Source organism: Patella vulgata, chromosome 7, assembly GCF_932274485.2.
Source record: "Patella vulgata chromosome 7, xgPatVulg1.2, whole genome shotgun sequence".
Classification (NCBI taxonomy): domain Eukaryota; kingdom Metazoa; phylum Mollusca; class Gastropoda; family Patellidae; genus Patella; species Patella vulgata.
The window spans coordinates 51,733,567-51,750,917 of NC_065885.2; the positions used below are offsets into that span (position 1 = coordinate 51,733,567).

At 31.0% G+C, this 17,351-nt stretch overlaps 1 protein-coding gene across 5 annotated transcripts in view; it reads left to right on the forward strand.

Annotated features, from left to right (window-relative positions):
- The window catches only part of LOC126828561 (endosome/lysosome-associated apoptosis and autophagy regulator family member 2), a 34,976-nt gene extending 18,111 nt beyond the window's left edge, over positions 1-16,865 (forward strand). The window contains exons 7-23 of one of the 5 annotated variants that reach the window (XM_050558404.2): positions 195-344; positions 1,100-1,185; positions 1,508-1,793; positions 2,316-2,533; positions 2,859-2,923; positions 3,211-3,405; positions 3,852-4,070; positions 4,286-4,424; positions 4,779-4,829; positions 5,814-5,917; positions 6,757-6,876; positions 7,623-7,865; positions 8,456-8,525; positions 8,929-9,011; positions 9,974-10,154; positions 10,485-10,543; positions 13,115-16,865. In XM_050558404.2, the coding sequence (XP_050414361.1) occupies positions 195-344; positions 1,100-1,185; positions 1,508-1,793; positions 2,316-2,533; positions 2,859-2,923; positions 3,211-3,405; positions 3,852-4,070; positions 4,286-4,424; positions 4,779-4,829; positions 5,814-5,917; positions 6,757-6,876; positions 7,623-7,865; positions 8,456-8,525; positions 8,929-9,011; positions 9,974-10,154; positions 10,485-10,523 (2,249 nt within the window). In that variant the 3' untranslated portion in view covers positions 10,524-10,543; positions 13,115-16,865. The remainder of the gene's footprint in view (positions 1-194; positions 345-1,099; positions 1,186-1,507; positions 1,794-2,315; positions 2,534-2,858; positions 2,924-3,210; positions 3,406-3,851; positions 4,071-4,285; positions 4,425-4,778; positions 4,830-5,813; positions 5,918-6,756; positions 6,877-7,622; positions 7,866-8,455; positions 8,526-8,928; positions 9,012-9,973; positions 10,155-10,484; positions 10,544-13,114) is intronic. The other 4 variants (XM_050558403.2, XM_050558401.2, XM_050558402.2 and 1 more) reach the window with 4 other exon arrangements.
- The last annotated feature ends 486 nt before the right edge of the window (positions 16,866-17,351 follow it).

Genomic DNA, 17,351 nt, shown 5'->3' on the forward strand with positions numbered 1-17,351 from the left:
TATATTGATTACCAATAGCATAAACAAGTTATTTTTCCTTACTTCTTCAAAACAAGTGCAAGGGCGCGGGATGTTGATGACTAGTCATCTTGTTTACATACAGTTGATGTTTATGGTTGGCTTGATATTTCAATTTTGAATAAACATATGTGACATACTGTATTTATTGTAATGCTTGTGATTGGTTGTTTCAGGTGTAGCATTTACATCTGAATGTACACGATGTAGAAATGGTACCTATAGTAGTGGTGGAACCAACTTCTGTACTTTGTGTCCTGAAAATACGTACTCAAGTAGAGGAGAGGGACAATGTCATAGTTGTGATACAACTAAAGAATATTCATGTAATTAAAACATAATTCTAGACTCTAAATCATCAAAATTTCATGAATGATGATCGCATAAAATCTTTGTACAAATTTATATAAATATGATATTATAGTGAAATCATCATTCTTTCTAATTTCTCTTCTTTTGAAAATGTTTATAAATTAGAAAGAATTAAACTGTAAAACAAGAAATATTTCTTTCATCAGATATGATTAATTCTAAAAATGCTAGGGACCTCATGTAACCAATCTGATTGAAGTCAGATATGTTTAAAATTGTTTTTTGTTTACTTTGATTTTCACTATTTTATATTTTACCAGACTTAGTTTGTTCAATGTCTGACAACTCATATTGTTGTGTCATGTTCTAAGTTATGTACTGTAAGCCAATCAAAACGGTGCTATTCCCGTCATGCCAAGCTTAGTCTATACATTAACTCACAAAAACCTTGTGCATCCTAACAGCAGCCGCTCTGAATATATATTAGAACTTATTTACTATGAACAATCAGACACAAAACATAATGATATAATTTTTAATTAGATTGCTCTTGTACCTATGACCTCAGCCAGAGCAGAACATGCAGCTATGATTTCATGAATACTTTAGGATCAACACATGAATTTTTATCCAAATTATCTGTTAATAATGTATAAGGCCTACTAATTGGTTCAAGTTCTGATAACTGTAATTTTATTCCTTGTGTACTAAAAGTTCACAGGGAAAAAAACAAACCAACGAAGTCAAACTATTTTTTGTATTATTTTAGTACCAGGATCCAGTCAATGTTTAAAGAAACCAGCATGTGTGGAATCAGATTACTTTGAACACCAGTCACCTTGTACCAATAAAAAGGTAGGCTGTTTATAAGCTTATTATAATGTTTGAAATATATTGCCTAATTCATTGTGTGGGAGGGTGAGTTACTGAAATCATTGAGTATCTACTTTTTCTCTGTGTACATGCTACTACTGATGTTGGCAGAGAGGTACTGATTTGTTCAAGGGTTGATTCTTTGCTTTCAAAACCACTTACAAATGTTTTATTTTAAATGTAAAGAATTTCAATATCTTTTTTTTGGTCAAATTTTGTTAAATTATATTTTAAAAGCATTTGTTTTGCAATTTAATAATGGGTGTAATATTTAATTTGACAATTAATTGGGTTTTTTTTACAGACAATGAAATCATACAGTTGGGTTAAACCTCAGATTTGTAATCCTCAAGATCCTAACTCGGTTACAATACCAGCAGATGGTAAACCAGAAGATTGTCCACCATGTAATCCTGGTATGCATCTAGTTAATGGTTCACACTGTGAGTTTTGTTCTGCTGATACGCACTCTGATGGTAAAGAAGAATGCAGTCAATGTCCTGTATCAACATCTCCATTATATAGTATAGATTATAGATGGTGGAACACTATGCCTCCTAATGTAACATCATCTTGTCTATCTATGACAGGTAATTATTATCTCTACTAAGTTCTATTCCTTTTTTAAAAATAATAAAGACTATTAGAATGTTTTATTCAATTGAACTGATTAATTTTGATTCTGTAAATCTTTTAAATCAATATAATTTCTTGTGAAATTAGATGTTTTCATTTAATTATTATTAGTAAATATTTAATTGGAGACAAAAGCAGATCAAATTTCATCAGTTTAATTGATAATGAATAGTAAATAATCGGTTCAAATAGTCTTGAACAATTATTTATATTCTAGTATTAGTGTTAGCACTAGCTAAGAAACCACAAGAATGGGAGAAATGTTTGTGGTATAATACTGTTAATATTGCTTGTACTAAATAAAATACATATTATATCTGATGAAAGAAACAGGAATAACCCCATTCATAGAGATTATATTCTTATCCTTGTGGCCATAATATATCTTATATTTTAAATGTAAATAACAGTTTTCATACAATAACAAATGAACATATTGTATTAAGAAAATTAATCATCTCTTTTTAAATTTACAGCTACTCAATGTTCTAAACAAGTTGGCTGGTTGACTGCTGGAGATCATATTAGAACTAACTTTGGTCGCGATAAAGAGATATTTATTATATTAACCATGCAAATATCTGGTTTAAGAGGCCATCCTGGTAGTGTTGATGGCAAAGCTACAGTACTTGGTAAAATCTCCTTCATGTTTGATATTGAATGTGTTGGAGATTGTGAACTTGTTTTTCTTTCTGTAAGTACAGTTCGTTAATATTCAAATACCTTTTTTTATCTCTTTAGTACAGTTCGTTAATATTCAAATACCTTTTTTTATCTCTTTATTAAGTAAAGACATTATGAACAATAAAATAAACTAAATTTCAATTTAAATTCTCCTGTTAATTTCCAAAGTTCAGAAGTACAGAAATGTCCAAAGTACCAAAATCTGTAGCTTATTATAATGTTGGTGCTGAATTTTAGTTGTAATATCGTGTATATAATAACATTATTTATGAAGGATGATGGAAGATTTTTTGTTGTGAATGATAAATATGGTAATGATGACTGTTTATTTACAGAATGAGTCCGGAAGAAATACTATTGTTAAAAGCTGGCAAGGTTCAACAATTAAAACTCCTTTTGTGTAAGTTTATTGATATAGCTTTTATATTTTGAAGACAACACGGGGACTGATATATCCTTCTCCATTGAGAATAATCTTCTAATGTATAAAAAAAGATAGGATTTTAAATTTATGCACCTCCTTTTTAGACAAAAAATATTATTTTATTTGGGGGGAGAGGGTGGTTATGCATAAACTTTTTTTGTTTTTCAAAATTTCAACAGTTACATATTATTAGGGCCTTCCCAAAAAACAATTTCAACTTGTTGTGCTTTTTATAAACTTAATGTTTGTTTATATAATTTTAGATATGAACTGCGACATAACTATTCCCAGACATTCACCTGGGCTTTTCAACCTGTTGATTGGGATTTTGTAGAAGAGGATAAAACAAAAGATTATTTAAATAATGTGGCTAGAATATATTCAATAGATGTTACTAATACACTATCAGGTGGAGCTACTGCATGTAAAGCATGTCCTAGAGGTTTACAAAAGGATGGGTAAGACATTTAATTATATACAGGTATTGTACATCCTATGCTATGGCTATCAGTTTGTAAAGATTTATCATGTAGTTTTGTTTCAAGCAATAGAATGAATTAATGTGGGGAATTTTTAGCCTGGAAATTTCTTTTCTGGATGTTTGTATTCTTTCTTATTGAGCATAATCTTTAATCAGTTGTTTTCATTGCAGATTGATAAGTTATGAATGTTCTAACATGTGCTCTTTAGATCATAAAGTCTGCCATTAAGTCAAATGGTGTGGTTTTGATCTCGCACTTGTACGTGGCACGGAGTAGGGTCACCTGTCTAAGCTCCTGTTTTTTTGGGGCGTCCTCCTTTTTACCTCCCACTGTTAGTCCCATAATGCCATCTCTTGCTATTGCTTTTTTTGTAATGTTTGTTGTTATGTTTGATTACAGTTATATTGTATATTTTATTGTAGGTGTATTCCATGTCCTGATGGACATTATATAGATCCTATATCTACAACATGTACACCCTGTCCACATGGTACTGTTATGTCCAGTAGTGATCCCTGGGGAATTAAAGCCTGCCACAAATGTGGTGATGGAATGAAAGCTGTTAATGGACATCACTGTGAATCTGATTGTAAGATAGTTGATAATCAGGGCAAATCTTACGACTTATCAGCACTAGATCGGTATGATATATTTAATATATTTCGCAAAAAGTTTGACAGTCTACGTCTGGGAGGCCGCATCTTAGAATGAATTATACAATCTGTACAATCTGAAATATGTAGTTAATGAAAGAAACACTATAATAATATTCAAGCTATGAGAATTCCAACTGAAACCTGTCTGGGTGATGTTTCTAACACAATATAATATATAGAGTTAATGTTATGATTTTCAGTCTACAGTTTGTAACTGGTACAAGATTATTTACATCTAGTGGTACAACCTATTACCATGGTTTTAATATTAGTCTATGTGGTCATAATACTAATACATTACCAACCTGTGTTAATAATGTTACTGCACAAGATGAAGATGTAAGTTATATTAATGTATCTTTTAGGCATATATTAAAATTATACTAGATCATAGTTGAAGAGTGTTTTATTTCCATTTGCATTGTGATCATGAGAAAACTGTGTTGGGTAATTTTAAACTAACAAAATAAATATAGAGATTTAGGTAACACAACTCAAATTTGGCAAACCAAAGATGGATATAGTGAAACTCTTTTCCTCAAATTCAGGTTGACACAATATAAAAGACGTATGATGTATGTACCGAAGACTAGTTCTAAGATCATAATGGGTGGTATTTTGATGTTTAGCTTTCAGCTTAAACAACTTTGCAATTTTGTGAAATATTTTAACAACAAAAAAATATATTTTAAGGGTGAAAAAGCGACGAAATCTGAGGAATTTGAAGTTATGACTCAGCAGACTGTAGGTTTATAGATGTTGGTGGCTGGTTACTTAAAAACAATTTTTCAAAAAACATTTTGACTGTCTTATTGAAGGGATTGACTTATAACTTAATTTTTTCTTCTAATTTTCTGTATTATTTTCTAATTTTCAAGAATAGATTTCCGTGTTTATTTTATCCTATGTATATTTTATGATTTTACTCTATTTTTCTCTTCTTTTTTTTGTTGGTATATACGATCACATTTAATATGAGAGTATATTGTTGTCAACCCTGTCAATCGGTCTGTCAGTTCACTATTCATGTAAATGCTCAACAGGTTTTTGCAATCTTTTCAAGCCTGCTGAGAAGTTTTTCTTGTTATTATAAGAACAAAATCTTTTGAAATTGTCTGGCGCTGATATTATTTGAAACATGCTATGATTTTTTGACTAGCCATAAAGAGGAGCTTAATTAAAATTAAGATGCACATATTGCCCGTCACTAAAACCTTGTAAACATTCTGCATTGTCAGAGTTTTGACAGCTTTTTTATTCGAATTTGCTTGAGTAGATCATAATATTTGAACATTTTTATTTGATCTTACTTGAAGTAATCGGCTATTTACATTGAGACATCCTATTAAAATTCAAAATTGTGCAGTTGTACAGAAGTTATGTCCCTGTCACAGAAACCCTTCGATTGCTCAAGATGTTTTGAGCTATTTTATAAATCACTGCTTACTATGATTTCTTTGCCTGCTATCACAAAGCTGCTGTGTATAATTGGTGTCCAGAAACACAATGATTTTATTTCTCTTCAATGGGATACACAAATAAATTCACATTTAATGTTCTTGAGAATTTAATATTTTCTATATATGTGTAAAATATAGTGTGTTAGATTATGTTACTGGTATATGTTTTAGATTTTCCTACAAACAAAAGAAATATATTTTTACATCTATTGATAGATCTGTTAATGACCAACCATTGTTATAATGTATGTTTGTCTCTATTTTACAGATGTTGAACATTCCAAGTAAAGTATCAGGAATGATCTGTAGATCTACTTTGGTTCCAGAGAAAGATTCTGTTCAAAATTCTGTTGTATCAACCCAGCCAGTCAGGTATGTTAACAGTAAATAATAATATAACAGTCTAACAGTACCAGGGGGCCGGTCAGACAAAAAACTGAAAAAAATAATTTTGTCCAATTCGTCTAAAAAAACCTTTTCTGCTGAACATTATATGGGGGGGGGGGGGGTATTGGACCGGTCATGGAGTGATGATGATCATGTTGTATGTTGCCGGTGTCTTTAACGGACCGCCACACCATCACTGGAGTCTGGAAGTTGCTGATATAATAGACTTTCTGGGCCGGGTGTGGGCCGGAATTCGGAATCCTGCATAATATTTCGATATGATGATTTCACAGGTTGATGATTGTAAATTACTTGCAGGTAGGGATTTTGGCCTAAATTAATTGATTTATGAGATATACTATTTGACAGAGATTATAATCAGATATGCCACCAAATCGCATATTTGGGGTTCATTTTTCAAAATTTTCACGGCTGAAAGCCCCCGGCCCCCGCGTCTCGGCTCCGCGGTCAGTAAAAAGGGGCCGCTTGGCTATAGAAGAATTTTAAAAGAAGAATGAAAGTATAACAATGCAATATGTATTGACTATTTTACTAGCTGGAAATTGAACTTGGTAGACCATTGAAACAATTACCCATAGTTGTTATCTATTGTAGCATTGCAGTGGCTATTGACTGAGTTGGTAATGCTTCTTACCTCTGCTTTAAAAAAATATGTGAGGTAGTCTACATGTTTACTATTGATCTGCTGATTATGCACAGAAATATGGCTTAATATGTACATGTAGGACTAATAATGGCATTTCACTTCTTTTGAAATTTGTTTGAATTTTTGTATAAAGAATTATTTTTCATTTCTTATTCAGTATTGGTGATCATCTTGTAAAAATAATAAATAATGCTAGTTTAAAGAAACAGTATGAAGAAGAAGGCTTCAGTGTTGATAAGATGCAGAATGATATTCACTTCTATTATAGAGCTGAAAGGTAAAATGAAAAAGATGATTACAAAGTCTCTCAGTCTATTCATTAATCTTCTGTGATCAGTGAGCTGTGACAGTCTGTAATCTGATAAAACTATCTTAGTAATAAATTTTTTATGATTTGCTTTTAATGGGTTAATTTTTCAACCCATATGACAAATAATAGAACAGATCATAATGGAACAGGTACATATATGAGTATGTAATATATAATATTGTGCTGATGTTTAAGAGGTTTTACCCTAATAAAGGCTTTGCATTTTCTACTCTAATAGACATTGTTTCTTCACTATATTTTATTAAACACTTTGCTCACTCATGTTTTCCATTAAAGATGTACTATGTAAGAGCTAAATCTGCCTATAACAGGTCTTTTTAGGGATTCAAATGTTATATTAATTATTATTTAGACATTTATTTACATGACAAGCCAATAATCAACACGTTAAATCAATGAATGGATGAGATATAGAGTGGATTAGACTATATACACCATATCTTTGTTAAACGTTAATATGCATGCCACCTAATAAAAGGACTGACAATCAAGACTTGGTTTATTATTATAATCAGCTATTTCATGTCGAACTTCAAACACTCGTAACCATGGTCGGAATAAAGTAATTTGACGGATATTTTCAATATATCCATTTTTTTTATAGCTCTTCATCTAAATCTTACATAATGCATCTTTAACAGTGATCAATTTACAGGTTCAGCATTTCATTTTTGAAAAATGATTTATTTCAGTGCTACAGCTGCCTGTCCTGATGGTCGTCAGACTATTATTAGTGTAAGATGTGAGGTAGATAAGAAACAGCAAGGTCAAATAGAGTTACCACCTAAATGTTCAGATGGAACATGTGATGGCTGTAATTTCCATTTCTTATGGCACACTCAGCATGCTTGTCCATTATGTCGTGATGAAGATTATGAGATTGTTAATGGTGAATGTATTAATGGAGAACAGACGATTCATTATTATCCTCCTAAGTAAGTTAAACAAATCTTTAAATGGGGATATACTCTTGGACAGTCTGAAATAAGATTCTCTCAGTGAGTGTCAAGTAAAGACCGATAATATCAAGTTGTAAAGTGCAGCCCAAACTATATAAGAAAATATCTACCAATTATTATAAATGAAACATGCATAAACATGCATTGATATATGGTCATGATGAAAATTTCTTAAGATTGATATATGTACTGATGGTCATAATGAATATTTATTGTGATTGATATATGGATGATCTGATCATTGTCATGTTTCCTTTACTTGATATATACACTTGTGATTTTTATGATTGATGGTTATAATTAAAATGAATGTGTATCATGATTGCTATTCTCTGATGGTCGTGTTCAAAGTTTATCATGATTGATATACTGATGGTCATGTTGAATGGGTATGATGGTTTATCATGATATACTGATGGTCATGATGAATGTGTATCATGATTGATGTACTGATGGTCATGTTGTTTCTTTAACTCAAAATGGTATATAATCATATTGTATTGAAAGTTTGTTCTTTGAATTTTTAATGCTTAAGGAACTGATTTGTAAATAACCGATGCTTTCAGAGATTGTTTGTTACCAAGTGTTACAAAACCAAAGAAGATGAAACAAAAATGCACAACCATCCCATTAGTGGTATGTCACATTTCAGTTAATAATCAAGAAGATACATTTGTTCTTGCACAAATAATTGAATGTTGGAATTTAAATAGTTGTTCAAGGCTTTTGGAACTGAATTTTCAGTGTCAAATAATGGAATGTGATTTCTTTTATGTCTATTATGGAATATATACTAATATTAATACAATGAAATCAACTAATGTTTATACAACAGAATCAAGTAATATTTTAAAAAAGGAAATAAACTAATATGAAAGATTTATAGTTTCCAGAAATCTGAAAGTTCACCAAAATTTGATCATGATGACTTTGATTTGACCACTAAGATACATGTATTCTGTGTGGATTATAATTACAAGGATGTGTATTTAGTGGATTTAATTGAAATATGCTAATCAAGAAATTGGTATATTTTTAGATTCAAATATCTATACCAGCAGCAATAGGTGTTGGTTTATTACTGATGATTTTACTTGTCTACTGCTGGAAGAGAAACAAGAAGTAAGTTTTCTCTAAATTAATTGATAAAATATTAAAATACTTGAATTTATCTATATTGTCCTATCTTTATTTCTTCAAATTTGCAGGGATTGCTCAATTGATCATATAAAAGCCCTGTCAAAATTCAAAATTTCATAGTGATCTCCCCATTTACATTCAGACTTATAAAATCATTTGATACAGGATCGATTTCTTTATAGAATACTAGCTCGCTACCCGGCTTCGCCTCAGATCTGCTTACTTGCCATCTTCCTTTCCTGCTAGCTTACATCAATTGTTACTATTATTAAACTTAATTACCATAATAACCGTTAATTGCATTAAAACAGTTTGTCTGCCGGCACAGCCCAACATTTATTTTTGGCTGTGTTAAATACTAAATGATCTTGACCTCCATATATTATCATAGCCTGAAACATTCACAGGATCATGCTGGTTGATACCACATAATATATGTGGGCGGGGAAGACCCCGATGAAGCCAGTGGGATTATTCATAAGTTTATAAAGGAAGAACCCTATCAAAATTTCAAACACATTTTGTGGAGTTATCTTTCCAGTCATAATTTGGCTTTTAGAGATTGTGAATGTGATTGAAATTGGGAAGCTCTCTCTCTCTCGTTCTCTCCTCCTCCCCCCCCCCCCCTACACACACCCATCCACACACATCTGTTGCACACAAGAACTGTACATAATAGCACTAAGATTAGACAAAAAAAGCCATTTTGCTATACGGTCAATATTGAGACATTAGTTGACCAGACTCTCTCTCTCTAAAGGTGGCTCTAGCATCTACTACTACTAATTTTATGCAATTATTCATCTAAAATGTTCTATTACATATAGTCTTAGAAAATTGGGTAGAATGAATGTTTTGAAAGTACAGTTATGTGTCTAATCGGATCTAGAGTTAATGATACATCGTTATATATTGAGGATTGCATAAGTTATTTTCTATTTCAGGTTAGAATATCGTTACATGAAACTTGTAGAGACTGCAGGTGGAAGAGAAGGCGAATTACCAGCTGCTGAATCATGTGGTTTAGATGATGAAGATGATGATGAAGCCGTTCATTTCTCGGAAAGCAAGGGTGTGAAACTCTTCCAAAAACTAAGAATTAAAATGGGAGGTGGTAGTAGTAAGGTAAATTATTTTCATTACCTTTAAGTAAAATTTAGAGATCTCCAGTGAAAGCATAATATATTCCAGACAAATCTGTTAAAAAATACTCTGTTATCTGAGAATCACAAAATGTGTTTGATAAGAATTACCATATATGGTCGTTTCAATCGGGAAAACTTTAATTTGCTGCTCTGTTGGTTCACATGGATTAAAAGACATGATACGAACCTGTAGAACCTGCCATGGAATTGAGTATAACTGTTGTTAAAAATACAGAGACTGTAGAGTTAAACTCAAGTATATAAAGTATAAATGTAAGGGACTATAAATATTATTGTATATAAATTGTAGAGTGAAGAAGATGCTATGTTTTCTGTAAGTAACTGGTAAAGAATATTTTACGTTTCTAGGTGAACTTTTTTATTTTACATCATGGTGATGGATTGCATTTCTACTTATCTCAATTATCTGGAATGTGATATCCTTCAAATTTTACTTTGATGAAAACAAACTTATATAATGTTGAATCTTAAATATATTCTTCTTCAGTTCTAAAGACTTGTTAAATTTGATTGTAAAAAAAGGATCAAAAAGGTAGAACAGGTGGTTTTGTTTTTTTTTGAAGTACTAAATTAGACTTATGATTCAGAAAAAATGGAGCAAATTATTTGTTATGTCTTTTAATTTGTTTTAAGTTCTATGTTAATTTTAACAGATTTGAAAAAGGAATGGTTTTGATGCATATTTAATTTTAATTGTTAAAAGTTAAAAGCATATTAATTATTTTTTTTTTTGAACTTTAATCTCATACATATAAATTGAATTATGTAAGTGAAATTTATGATAACATTCTGTATCATTTATATTACTAATAAGGTCTACTGGGGAAAATCTAATTTTTCAAATCGATCAGCAAAGAGTGTTGAACTTTTAAAAAAAATAATGTCTTTTGTAGTTTGCATAGATGAATTTCCAATTTCTTGTTGGCATTTGTTTTATCTCTACTATACTGATTTAATTTTCTTATAACCATCTTTGCATGCATGATAAAAGGTCATTTCACACTTCAAAAATCTCTTTTGAAATGAAGTTAAAGAAAATAAAACCATGGTTTAATTTCTTTTTACTTGCATCTTATCGATGCATGAGGTCAGAGTTGTTACTATGTATTTGTAACATCTATTTATATATATATCATAAATGATCAACATAAGACCATACAAAAATAATATTCTGGTTTTCAGACAATCCTTCCAAAAAATTTGATTGGGGGGGCAGGGTCAGGTTTACTTTGGTGTTTTTATTTGACAAAGGATCAAGTCACTACTGGACTAAATGAATTTTCACATCACATTTCAAGGCAATACATTTATCTCATCATGTCATTTATAGGAATGTATGATTATCTCTAGTGCCATTCATGATTGTCAGTAATATTTATCAGGTTGGATGCACTTCAAATGTTTGCTTTCTGTAACTAAGGGAAAAATATGTACATGAGGTAGTTAATGAGATTGTTTTTATGCAGCACATTTACTTTTCAGTGACACAAAAGTATCTGTATCTGAGAACCAGGATATTTTTTTTAATGGCCTAAATGATCAATTTTATGTTTGATACTATATCAGTATTTGTTTGAAGGATTTTGCCATTATTATTATTAATTGAATTGCAGTTTTCTGTATAGTTGTTGATATTGCTGGACTCTGACTTTCAGCTCAACAACTGTGAAATGATCTTTTGTGAATTGATAGGAAGGATTTCATTTTTATTCTTAATTTTTCCTCTCCTATGGCTATAATTCTATTATTTGAGTTATTGGGTTATCCTAAGTCAGTGTTGATAAGTGAATCGGTTGGGTGACATAGTTTTGTCATTGTTAATTAAATAGTAGCTGATTTATATAAAGATGTGTTCCATGAAGGTTAATTATATATATTGGAACAACCTATTTTGACACAATATCTGTAAAACCGCTTTTATCGGTATTAAAAAATAATTCGGATTCTGAACTGTTTCGGTTGAAACAAAGATTGTGGATAAATTTCATTCAATAGAATGTGGAGTAACATCATCTGTTGACAAATGATTCTTCATATGATATTTATTGTCCCCGCCTTTCGAAGAAAGCATGGGACTATTAAAATGTGTCTGTTCGTCTGTCTGTCTGTCACACTTTTTAGGACACAATAACTCAGCTTCTACTTGAGCTAGAATTTTCAAGTTTGGTGTAGGTGTTTATTAGGTGTATGTCTTGACTGAGTTCGATGATGACCATTTCCTGCTTAGGCTAAGCAGAGGTATGCAATTTGATTGGCCGATGCTTTGTGTCAGGTTAGAGTGATGAAACTTGGCGTATAGTTTCATTACATCAATATCTTGACTAAGCTCGATAATGAGCATTTTCGGCTCAGGTTAACAACTTTGTTTCTAATTGAATGAGAATGGTGAAACTTTGCATATATCATAACATCAATACCTTGACTAATTTCGATAATTGGCATTTCCTATAGTTTCATATTCATTACATCAGTACCTTGACTAAGTTCAATAATTAACATATTCTGCGTCAATGTTTTGGTACATGATAACTTTGATTTCAATTGAGTGAGAGTGGTGAAACTTAGTGTATAGTTTCATTACATCAAACTCGGTATAGTTTCAGTACATCAATGCCTTGACTAAGTTCGATGATGAGCAGTTTGATTGGTCGAGACTTTGAGATCTACAACTTTGATTCTAATTGAATGAGAATGCTGAAACTTGGCTTGTATCATTACATCAATACCTTGACTAAGTTTGATGATGAGCAATTTGATTGGTCGAGACTTTGGAATTGAACAACTTTGAATCAGTGCATTTTCTGCTCACATTTAGCTCTGATAAGCAAAATGTTTGATGCTTAATAAAAAGATAAATATACAATTAAAAAATGTGTGTCATCTAATTACTTTTTCAATTCGGCTTGTTTATTTTAACAGGACGATGACAACCCCTTTGTAGCTGTCAGAGTGCATGAAAAAGTGCCTTTAACTTAAAGGAATAAAAGCAAATCAACAGAAGATGATAATGATCAAGATTTTTCAATGGACAAGAAACAACTAAATCATAATATTAAAATGTTGTAAGCTTATAATGTGTTCTCTAGTCAAGTTTATTTAGAAGTAACTGTAGTAGCCTATATTGTTTATCATTATATTGCTTTACAGAGACCATGGCAGTGATAATATATTTAATAGAATTGTCAGTTCACTTGTTTAACATTCCATTGTTCATTTCCAATGTATACTTTATAGAACAAGGCTCCCCAAACTAGGGTAAATTTGCTTAATTTTGGATTTGTACATATTATTTATTCCAATTATAATATCAAAAAGTCTGAGACTTCAGAAAAATATAAATGAAATAACATTATAATGTGTTATTGTTGTTGTTATTTGAACATATGTTAAAAACAATATTTTAATATTTCCCTTAGTCAGTTGCTTTATTATGATAGAAGTGTAAACTCGTATAGGGTGAAAAAAGGGTGGAGGAAAATTTACTTTTGAAAGTTGTAAGCGGTTAACACTAATAACAGAACCACAAACATTGGGCACCCCTGTTCAAGAACATTCTAACCAATCATGGGTTCTTGTTCATTTCCAATGACAAAGTCTTTTTGTTTATGAAGAAAAAGGTTGGGCGTCCCTGCTCAAGAACATTTGAACCTATTGTAGGTTCTTGTTCATTTCCAATGTGTTTTTTGTTTATTTTTATATACTCATGCTTCATATTGAGATCTATAAAGATAGTCTTGTATTTGTACATATGCTGATATGTTGTATACTGTTAAAAATGGTTCCTTATTCAGTGTGCAAATGTTTTAATTTGATTCACAAATTATCTGTTTAATAATATTTCTACAATAAAAAATAGGAACACATTTTACTCAAGCAAATCTCTCCCAGGTAAATCTTATGCTACCAGTGTATTAATGTTGCCCCCACTTTACAGGGGAAGTAATATAATATAAAGTTACTTTGGGAATTTTAGTTCATTGTTTAATTTGTATGGCACAAAGCATTATGTCTGTATATCTCATATTTATGAAATTATTATGTTAAATATAACTAAATATACAAGTTGCATCAGTTTCAAAATGCATTTCTGACCTATTAATTATTAATAAAATATTTAGAAGAAAATCGGCAGTATCATCAACTGTAATCAGTGACAGTCTTAATTAGATGGTAATTAAGTAGCTATTATTGTTAAAATTAAAAGAGTAATTTCAAGAAACATCTATTTTCAGGCCTTGTTCTCCTATTAAATACACAAGTCATAAATTTATAGTTTTGCAGGGGTATGTGAGTCACTCGGCAAACCTCGGCAGATCCCAGAACCCTACATCTAACCTCGGCTGTATGATAGTAATTGATATGTACCTACGCCCATACATTTGCGATGCGGCTACCGGTTTACTTTAACAGGAAAACGTGCCGCTTTTACAAAAAAGTCCCAAAATAGCGTCGAGTGTATATAACTAAACGAGCAGAGATATTGTCTTAAGGCTGCTGGTTTGATATAATTCCCTGGTAATTCCCCAAACCCAATGCCAAACTTGACGTTTGTTGATATAATACACTCTCCACAGAAATCTCCATGGGCGCAGCCATTTTTCATCCGGGACCTTTAAAATAGTTCCAATATGGCGGAATTCGTCATACAGCCGAGATTAGATGCGTAGAATCTGTCGAGGTTTGCCGAATGGTATGTGAGTGTCTGAGTGGTCTTTAAATTATGATCACATGTTCAGTCATTGATTTCCAGACTTGACAACGCATTGTGTTGCTAGCCTAAACATAGGTTTTGTTTAGGTTCTTTATCTATACTCTGTTACACCTCATTTCTATATCTGTAGTTTGGCAGTAATTTCAACAGAAAACCAACAAAATTTCTTGATTTATTTATCTAGAATGTAAATAAAATCCTTTCAACTTTTATAATATAAAAATCAGTATTTATTGATTGCTATGATAAAGAGTATTGGTGTAAAGCTGTATTTATTATGTCACATGTCAGTTCGATATAATATCTGTAATAATTGTGTCTAATATCATTTTAAAGTATGTGCATAATTTTTACAAATTTTTATAGAAATCCATGAATTATAAAAGATACTCAAATTTGAGCTCAGTATATTTTTGTTTCTATATGGACAAGATAATTGAAAGGACTTAAGTAAATTAGAGATATGTGTTCTTTGTTTTGTACTTGGGGTAAGGACAAAAATGGTTAGATTTCATAATCACTAAGTATTTTTGATTCCATCATGTCATTTTATACCTCTAAGCTTCTACATTCTATAAACAACATAGCCTAACCTTTTTTCAGTGCAGGCACAATGTTAGTGTTCTATTGCCACTTGGTACAGAAAGTGGGACCTTAAACTCAATTTCAAGTATTCATTCTTTTGTTCAGCTATTATTTATATCAAAATGTCTATAGATTTATATATGTACAGGATCTCTAGTATTTAATATTGTGTGTGTCTGCTCTGTTTAACACCTCAATAAATACATGTTCTATTGATTTACGTTTTTCGCCAGTTTATATGTTGTATAGAATTTCTTTATTTCAGGTATTTATATTATTTAACATGTCTGCCATTTATTTATTTGTTTTATATTTCCAGGAAGTCCAATGTCTTTGAACACACCCATGATTTTGTTGGAAATAACTTGAAACATTCCTAATTAAACTGGAGTAGGATTCAAAATTATTACCAGTGTTTATTTATTTTTTTAACCAATCAAATAAATTCCATATTGTTTTTTGCAAACTCTCAGATGATAACTGTCGACATGGTGTTGTGTTGTATATCTCTGCTTTGGAACTTTTTTTTTCCTGGAAGTTGAATCATTTGTAGTTGTGATTTTGATCTGTGAATTTTTTTTTTATTGAATAATATTTATACTTTTGTGTTACATGCATTCATTTTTAACAAAGAAAATGCATTCCAGTTGTGTTGAACATAATTTAATATATTTACACATGACTATATTGTATTTCCCTGTAACCTCTGAGCACTTAAATCTGTGGATAAACTGAATTACAGCTCATTGACCGTATAGAGAACATAATTAATCATCAACATTTATTCATATACCACTTTCATTGTGTCATGTCTTTCACATACTATCATTCTTCAAACTCCTGAGCTCTCACAATTTTTGTCATACATTTGAATTCTATTGAATGGTTAGTCTGTGCTTGCAAATGTTACAATGTATGCATAGTAAAACAACGTGCTATTAATATAATTTATTAATGGTAGATCATCTTTCTACTGAAAATATTTTAATTTCAACCATTAAAACAAATTCCATTCAGTTTAACAGAGTTAAATAATAGTTTTTTTCAAATTTTTGGAAATTGTATTTTATGTGGCATAATGTCAGAATAACTATCACAGAATACAGTGCTTAACAACAAAAATCTGACCAAGGTGCATTAGTTTTATGTGATATAATACCCATGAATCTAATCTTGTCATTCATTTAAAAATAAAATATATGTATTAAATATTGTTGTACATGATCAATCTGATGGCCATATTGTTATTGAATTGTTGATTTTACTGTATATTGTTCAGTGGTGAGGTTTATATAATCCATGACATTGTGAATTCCAGTATTTCTTTACTCTGTGTTTTATTTTGTCAGTTGAAAATAAAGTTCTCTTATTATGTATGTTGAATTTTTTCTGAACTAAAAGAAGTACAACTGAATAAATATATACTCTTCAAAAAAAAAGTAGGAGATATTGAAATGAAAATACCTATGCAGGTTGTGATATGATAAATAGTCATGGACACTTGACATGCTTTGAGAGTATATTCACAGATGAAGAACTTATCGCCCCAACAGAACCACTGAGCTGCACATGCGACACGCAATAGCGCCATACACGTGGGAGGGGTTCATTGTGAAATTTGACACTTCAAGGAAGGGTTGATTAGGAGCATGCCACAACAAATTGCTGAATGTCTGAGGATTGGTGGAGCAATTACTCATTATTAAGACAAAAATCAAAAACGTCCATTTTCACTTTCGAGGTGTATCTCTTTGAGAGTGAAATGGGGCCGTCAGATAAGCCGCCCATATGAACTGTTCATGTGTAGGCAATTGGCTTGTTATTAACATACACTGGTTACCTCTAATAAAAACAGCAGTG